The 8,502-nt window shown below is 43.4% G+C and overlaps 1 protein-coding gene across 1 annotated transcript; it reads left to right on the top strand.

The window, feature by feature from the left end:
- Nucleotides 1-685: 685 nt before the first annotated feature.
- Nucleotides 686-3,776, top strand: RTN4RL1 (reticulon 4 receptor like 1). Its single transcript, XM_067566046.1, has one exon. It carries the CDS (start codon nucleotides 701-703, stop codon nucleotides 2,039-2,041), a length of 1,341 nt encoding a protein of 446 aa, XP_067422147.1. The 5' UTR covers nucleotides 686-700; the 3' UTR covers nucleotides 2,042-3,776.
- Nucleotides 3,777-8,502: the final 4,726 nt, after the last annotated feature.

Consider the following 8,502-nt stretch of genomic DNA (forward strand, 5'->3'; position numbering starts at 1 on the left):
CCAGCTGAATCAGTGGGAGATGCAAACACTCAGTGCCTCTGTAAAGCAGATGCCGTGTGTGTGCAAAGCGGCGTGAATTGGGGAAATACCTCATCCCCCTTGTTATAACTGAAGGGGGCTCGGACTGGTGTTGTCTCTTATTATGACTAGCAGAGCTCAATGAATAGTGCAAACAGTTATTTGTGAGCACTTTTGTCACAATTGCTAACCTTTGTTTGCTTTTCCACAAACTTCTGAGAGGGCTTCAAGCATACGAACGTTTTGAATGATTGTGCTGCAGGTGAACACTGCATTTTGACGCAAAGCAAGGCACTCACCCTTCGTACCGCAAGTGTGGATCCCATTTACACAGTTTCAGTTGACCAATCAGAAGGCGGCCACACACAATGTGATTAAGGTTACCAGTCACATCCCACAAACGATAACCAGAGAATAATCAAAACAAACAGTTGGCAAACACCCTATAGGCTGAAATACATTTGTACAAGTAACTAACCTACTCATCACAATCTAAGTCTGTTTGTGGATAATTTATGGACAGAAAAAATGGCTGAGTTAATGGGATACATTTTTCACTAGGCATAATCCTCACAGCTATAATTACTAGGCAGGTGGTTTTGAATGATTTACAATACATCGTAATTCAACTCACCTTGATCTCTCCCTTCTTTGAACAGGGGGCTATGTGGAGCTGCTCCTGATGCTGTTTGGACTGGAGATTCACTTCACTGCATGCTGCCCCATTGACTGTGTATGTTACCCATCACCTATGACAGTCAGCTGCCAAGCCCACAACTTTGCATCAGTTCCAGAGGGGATACCAGAAAACAGTGAGAGGATTTTCCTTCAGAACAACCAGATCACATTGCTTCTGCGAGGTCACTTTAGCCCATCCCTGGTCACCTTGTGGATCTATTCCAACAACATTACCTTCATAGACCCAGACACCTTTGATGAGTTTGTCAATCTAGAAGAGCTAGATTTGGGGGATAATCGCTATTTAAGGGCGTTAGCAGCTGAGACCTTCCAAGGACTGGTGAAGCTCCATGCCTTGTATTTGTACAAATGTGGGTTGAGCTCTTTACCCAGTGGGATATTTGGTGGCCTCCACAATCTACAATACCTTTATCTACAAGATAACCACATAGAGTTCCTTCAGGATGATATTTTTGTTGACCTGGTCAACCTCAGCCATCTTTTTCTCCATGGAAACAAACTGTGGAGCCTTCATCAGAACACATTCAGGGGACTAATAAACTTGGATAGGTTACTCATCCATCAAAATCAACTCCAGTGGATCCACAGACGGGCTTTTCATGATCTCCGAAGATTGACCACCCTTTTCCTGTTCAATAACAGCCTCTCTGAACTTCAGGGGGAATGCTTAGCCCACCTGGGAGCCCTGGAGTTTCTCAGGCTGAATGGCAATCCTTGGAGCTGTGACTGCAAATCCAGGTCCCTCTGGGATTGGTTGCGCAGATTCAAAGGTTCAAGTTCCAGCGTGATCTGTGAGTCTCCTGAGCAGATGCATGGCAAGGACTTAAAGGTGCTAAAAGCAGAGGACTACAGGAACTGTTCTGGGTCTGAGTCCCTCCATCAGATTAAAACACACACTTTCCCCACAGTAGACAAAGGAGCCTCCAAAGATCACCATCCACACCACTCCTCCAAGGAAAAGGGTAGAGAGAGAGGGGTTGAGCACAGTTTATACAGTAGTCAACCAGCAGCACTTCCTGGTTCACGTTCAGGATACAGAAAGCCCAGCAAGAACTGCACCAGCCACAAAAGCCGCAACCGAACCTCTAAACCAGTGTCTCTGGGGCCACGGAAGAGCATTCATGAGGCTCAGGACTATGTGCCTGACTACCAGCACAAATTCAGCTTTGGCATGATGCCCACAGTACCACCCAAGCGGAAGGGTAAGTGCACCCGGCGGACACCCATCAGATCTCCCAGCGGAGTACAGCAGGCAGCTGGGAGCTCGGCGATCAGGGCCTCTCTTCTAGTTTTTATAATGGTGTTAGTGGTCATAATACGCTGAGCTGGCTGTGACTGATAGTGTCTGTACTGCCACCAATCTACAAAGGACCAGAGTTTCTTTTCTTCTTCTTTTTTCGTACATGGAGGATTTGGCCTTGTGAAGGAAAGAATGTTGTTTAGGCTTTTGATGGTCTCCATACATGGACGAGTGGATTATAAACATGAACTGTACAGAACGAGCACAGCAGGAGTGGATTAAAGGCATTATCACATGCTTGTCACAAACAGCCCCAACTGAGCACCTACAGAAAAGCCAACGTAACGAAAAAGGAGCTAATCCTTCATTAACAACAACTGGACAAACACGGACAGTAGTTGTGCTCTATGTGAAATCCTGTTAATTTGAGAGAGCGCTGAAAGACCCTGTGATTACTGAAGGGAACATAATTGCTGTAAAAATGATCACCAATTAAGCCTACACCATTTATCTGAAACTGTGTGCAAAGACACTTACAAAATGTATAATAAGGACATTGGTTGTCCCACATTGTAGCCCTTTTGGCTCCCAACCCACAGGCCAAAGCTGGCCAGAATTTCTTGGAAGACAATCTCAAATGTATATCTCAGGCACATAGCAGAACAGGGCTTGCCTGCTAGGCTAGGAGTAGCCAACTACCAAAGGAAAGACTGATTAGAGGTGGAAATTAAAAACTTAAAAGGAATGAGATTCCTACAGAAGGTGCGTTTTTGTAACTGTGTTCACATATAAAATAAACAAATGCACAGGTTCCTTCCCCTCAGCTATCCATATGTATGTCTTATAGTGTTTATAAACTATATGGAAACTATATCTTCAGACTTAAGGATTGTATTGTTGAATTTATAGCAGAAGAACAGGATATCATTTTCTCTAGAAAACAATTGGCAGCAGTGCCCACAGATGCAGGGCAGCCATCCATCAGGCTCAGCGTGCGCCAGGGGGAACCACAGTGGACCAATGTTCTTAGCAACTTAGAGCACTAGATTTTTTGGGATTTTTTTGTATGCAATGCAACAAAGTCCATATCTGAAGAGCCAAAACTCACTCTTACAACCTAATAGCTAACCTGTCACATGCCAGGGAGAAAGGGATTAATTAGAAATGTCCAGACCAAACACACACAGCTAAAGAACACCATCTCCTAGAAAACACCATGAGGCCAGGGCAGACCTTTCTAGCTAAAGTGAGAAGCAGTTCCTGACAGTGTTAGCTATGTGAGGACCTTTATAGCTGGTCTAAGGTTTTCACTCAAGTGGTGGAAGTAGTGCAGGGACCCCAGAGATAGTCCTGACTGCATGGGAAGTGGTGCTCCTTAAAAAGGAACAGGTGGCATGGAAGATTCAGAAAGGGGCTGTAAATGATTAACTGGGAATCTTGTAAGAGCCTGTAAGGAACAGAATGCCCAGGACTTCCAACCATGATAGAAAAGACATAAGGCAGCAATACAAAGGGAGTTGTGGAAGGGAGGGGTAGAAAGACAGTCAGACCTGCTCTATCTAATCTCTATCCTGACCCACTGGCAGTAACCCTGAAGCTGGAGTGCTGGGGAAGGGGGTCATGTGTTCTGATCTGGTTCAGGCTGGTGTATGGTGGAGATGGCAGTGTTATTGACCAGAGCCCAAGGGCTATTAGAGATGATGTCTAGATTTAACACAAACAGTAAACGTTAATTCCCTGTCAGACTGGATATGTGAGAAGAAACAAAACACTGAAGTTAATGAAAAGAGGGAAATAAAAATTATCTTGGACAAGCAAAGCCTGTTTTTCATTTCCTAACTTTACTCCTACTGCAGTGACACATTTCTGGCCTGTAGCTGATGTTTGGAGCCAGACAACAGTCCTAAGGAAATGGCTCTGTTTTCTAGCATGTAACCAACTAGCTTAATAAGGATGCGCTGACTCACTGAAACCTCAGGAAAATTCCTGTTCTTCAAATCTCTGTTCTCACAGGGGACAGCTCATGTTCTATATCTATCCTTCATGGAGCATTTTATTGCAAGGTGCCAAGTTATCATCAATCTGCCTTCCACCTAAGGTATTTTTGCCAGTCCAGGAGGGAGGAAAAGGGAGCTCTTTAAACTTCAGCTGTGGGAACTTCCTAGTAAATATAGGCCCCTGTTGGGTAGAAAAGTTCATAGAAGCCCCTGGAACTGGAAAGAGAAACCCCTTAATCATATTGTTCTGTGGACAAAAACTGTCTCTGTAGTTTCGAGGATTCTGGGGACACCATTCAGTCCTGGAGTCAGGCATCTAGAGATGTAATAAGAAACAAATGTAATGTCTCCTGCTTGCCACACAAACTTGAAGAGACACAGGAGCTGGGATGCCTTTCAAAGAGGGAGAGACAGGGGCTTGATCATGTATTTTTCAAAACAGAGTTCCTGGGTAACGACAGGAACAGTCCTAGAAAGGAGGAGGAATAGGCTACTCATCTAGTCCTCTTTGTTCCAGCTTCTAAACAAACTTTTCTGTCTATAGGGCTCTAAACCTCCACTAAAGGGATGTCTAATTCAGCCAGAACAAATAATCTGTGATCTGAAATAGCTCCCTCATGTCCTACACAGTATAACCAATAGTAGCTGAATGCGTCTGGCACTGTCCCTTAGAAGTCTCAGAATGTTGTTATGTTGGCTGTTTCGTTTCATACTCTGGAAATCAAAGCTCTCAATGGGAGAATGAAGAAGAGAAGCACTTTATTAATTTTTTTTTAAAGTCTCCATGTAACTTCTATAATATAGAAGAGAAATGTCAGCGCAGGAGATGCTAATGATTTATCAATGATTTGGGTGCAGCAGGCACCTAGGATTCTCTTTAAATTAATTATATTAGAACAGACTATGCCGGGCCCAAAACCCTAATTGTATTTTTAGTATCTTTTTCCTCCAAGATGTAGATGTTGCCTCTAAAAGACAACTCCGTTGTGTGTTACATCCCTTGTGCTCTGACTCCTAGCAATCAAGGATGCTTTTTAAAAACCAAAAGTAAGACATAAAAAAAATCGCTAGACAGGAAAAAACACTTGGTCCATTGTGGCCTGTAGGATTCTCTCACCCTCCCTTTATTACTGTATGCCTCTTTACCCACTCTTCCTCTATGGCCACATCTGCTTGAGTATAATCTCTTTTATACTGGTTGGTTCACTGTCTGCCCTCAGTAACCAATTCCACATTCACAGCTCTTTGAGTGAGGCAGTACTGCCACAGCCCCTTGTTTGCTCTTTTGAGACGGTTCCCCACACACCTTCTATCCCCTCTCCTATATTAAGAGTTTGTATCTGGTTTCATATTGTCAAACATCTTCATACTCTCTGAATGTTTCGGGGCCAGTTCAGCACCATCTCTTCCCCTGAAGAACCACCACCACATCTCATAGTAGAGGGCTTGTCAATCTAGCAGATAAAGACATAACAAGACCCAATAGCTGGAAGCTGAAGCCAGACAAATTCAGGCTAGAAATAAGGTACACATTTTTTTGCTGTGAAGGTAACTAAGCATTGGAACAACTTACCAAGGGATGTGGTGGGTTCTCCATCACTTGGAGACTTTAAATAAAGATGGGAGGTCTCTTTCTAAAAGGATTGCTTTGGCTCTACCAGAAGTTACAGGCTTGACACAGACTTATTGGGCGAAATGCTACGACCTGTGTTATGCAGGTCAGACTAGATTATTGTAATGCTCCTTTGACGAGTCTCTTCACTCATTCAACCAGGACCTGATCCAAAAGTGCAGGGGGATGGTGGAATAACTCAAGGGGAATAACTCAAGTCCCCTACCCTTTTGGTTCCCATGGTTGAGGGAGAGGAGCAGGTCAGTCCTTGACATAAGAGCCTTCTCCGGGCTCCAAGCAGTTGATTGTGCTGCTCATGCATAACAGATAACCTTGCTCCCTGCTGCTGCTCCCTCAACAGGGCAAGAATATCGCCCCACTCGAGTGATGAGTAGAACTGAGCACCTACCCACACAAGGTACAATATCAAGCTCACCTCTGGATCAGTATTCAATCCTCCTGGTGATGGATCTCAGCAGGCAGTTAGCCTACTGTTACTGTGGCCCAACATTGGGCTAATAGTGGTTGCAGTCAGACTGTGGGAAGCCAAAACCCTTCCTTGGGCAGCATGTCCATTTAATATTTATTTATTCTCTACTTTGGTTTACCATCTTCACAGTTTTCTAGGTTAAGCTGCGTTTTCTACTCACTGTGTTACTCACACACAAGATCCAAATCCTTCCCAGTCTGGTTGCCTTGCTCCTCATTACTTGGTTGCTTCAGCAAACTACTACCTTAGCTTCCGGTTTTCTCATCCAAAACCTTTGCACAGAGTATAGAAACAAGAGAACCCAAAACAGAGCCTAGATTATGCCTCTGGAAATTCATTCACAAGTACAGAGTCCCATTTCCAGCCACTTGCTGTTTCCTGAGTTTGAGCCAATTTTCTAATCACTTTACTTCCTTCCTTCCCAGGATTTCACATTTTAGTCAATTGTTTTCATGAGGACTTATCATATGTGCTTTGAAAACCCAAGCATACGACACCTTCTGCATCTCTCATCTTCCCAGGCAGGAATTCAAAGTACTCAAAGAAGTTAGTTAAAACAAACCCTTCCCCTCATCAAATTAAACTATTTCTAGTTTTTCCCTCATGGCTAACATGGGGCTTCTTGGCCAGTAACTGCTTCATGCACTTTGTGGCCCCTTGTTTAAGATAAAAATTGTTGTGTCCAATTTTCTGGTCCTGAGAAATTAGATCTACTTTGGCAGTGATGTCCACCCCCTGCGGAGGGCCAACTCAAGGCCTATCTATGCACCACTTAAGACTCACATAAGCCAACGCAAGAAACTGTGGCTGTCAGAATTCAGTCATTCCTAACCTCTCTGTCTTTGAATCTGTGGTGTGCTTTCTGTCACTGGTGTTTCATCTGTTTTAAAGAACCTCAGCCATGCACATGGGAATGTTTCCAAGATCACATTTTCCATTGCACTACCAACAACATTTCCTTATTTCTATAGTTTACTAACTCCCCAGGATTTTGTATGTTGGTAGAATTTTCCTGCTTCTCTCAGCCTCCTTCTCCTGCTCAGTTTATTCAAGTGACACCATAATCCCGGTTGTGGCAATACAACCGCTTCCGTGTTGATGAATTCTAATATATCCTAAATACTGGATTATGAAGATATTGATTGGAATTGGCAGGTTAGACAGAAGGTAGCTTCTGCCCCCATAAATATCTGGGTGATAAGTAACATGAAAAGGAGTGGAGACAACTCAGGAATCTTTCATGTGGTTCTGATGAAAGACCACCTTGTACGTGACTTTAGTTCTCATGCAGGTGTCAGACTGAGAGCCATAGAGAGAGACACCATCTCTTTATACACACAAGAGACACAGCACGAGCAACAGTAGTTCTAGATTCCCCCACATCTCTCTCTTGCAATGTGTTCAACCTTTCTCCGTCCTGAGAGACCATCCATAAGGGCAAAAAGGCCCTTCAATCTTGGAGGCCAGTTCCATGCCTAGCCTCTTTACCCAAAGTGCCAAAAGGGGGCCAGTTAGTCCTCATTGAAGCTGCATTCACTGTAACCTAAACACCTGGATCCTGGGAACAAGATTGAGATGCACCACACTCACTGCACTTTGGAGTCACTAGATAAAATCTATTTTGACTATTTTCCCGAATGTGGCTGAGATTTTGAGTGTGTCCAGTCATTCCATAACAATCTGCATATTTCTCTACATTATCTTGAGCTCTTCCCCTACCTTATCAAGAAATTTGATCCCTGTCTCAGGCAGCTCCCCTTCCTCTTCCTCCTCTGTAAAAACAGAATCAAAATAACTGTTTAACGAATCAGCCATTACCTTCTCCCATGTCACCAATTCCCTGCTATCATTTTGTAATGGACCAATTTTCTCTTACCTTCTGTCTGCTCTGAATATATCTCAAGAAGCTTTGGCTGTGCATGAAAATACCCTCTGCAATTCACTGCTCAGTATCTCTTTCTGCTCCTCTAATTGCTCTTTTAACTTGCTTCTAAATTTTTGTATAAATCTTCCAATCCTCGTCCTCTGCAGATGGTTAATATATAGTTTAGAATTTGTATTTACTAACCAATTGTTGTTTAAATCACATGGCAGAATGTAACAGCTGCATGTTAGCTCTGATTACCCTCTTTACCCAACAAGTCCCATTTTAGCCCTCTTGATTAGCACATGGCCTACTTGCTCTTACTGCAACTCACGAGTGTTTTCGGTTGTGAAATATTAACATGACTAATTCCAGCTTTGCTAAAGATCCGTCTTCTGAAAAATTAGCGGGATAAAGGGGATTGTACAGTAATGTTCCTGTCTAGCTTTTTCTGGGCCATGAGCAGGGGAAACAAAACAATATAGCTATACCAAAGAGAGACGGGGCCTAACCTGAATAACAGTCAACAGCAAACAGGAGCTCTCATGACCTAACACTTTTAGAATTGTGAACAACTTACCT

The sequence above is a fragment of the Emydura macquarii genome, unplaced genomic scaffold, assembly GCF_026122565.2.
Source record: "Emydura macquarii macquarii isolate MOO-44397 ecotype Brisbane River unplaced genomic scaffold, CSIRO-AGI_Emac_v2 contig_2699, whole genome shotgun sequence".
NCBI classification, from domain to species: Eukaryota; Metazoa; Chordata; order Testudines; family Chelidae; genus Emydura; species Emydura macquarii.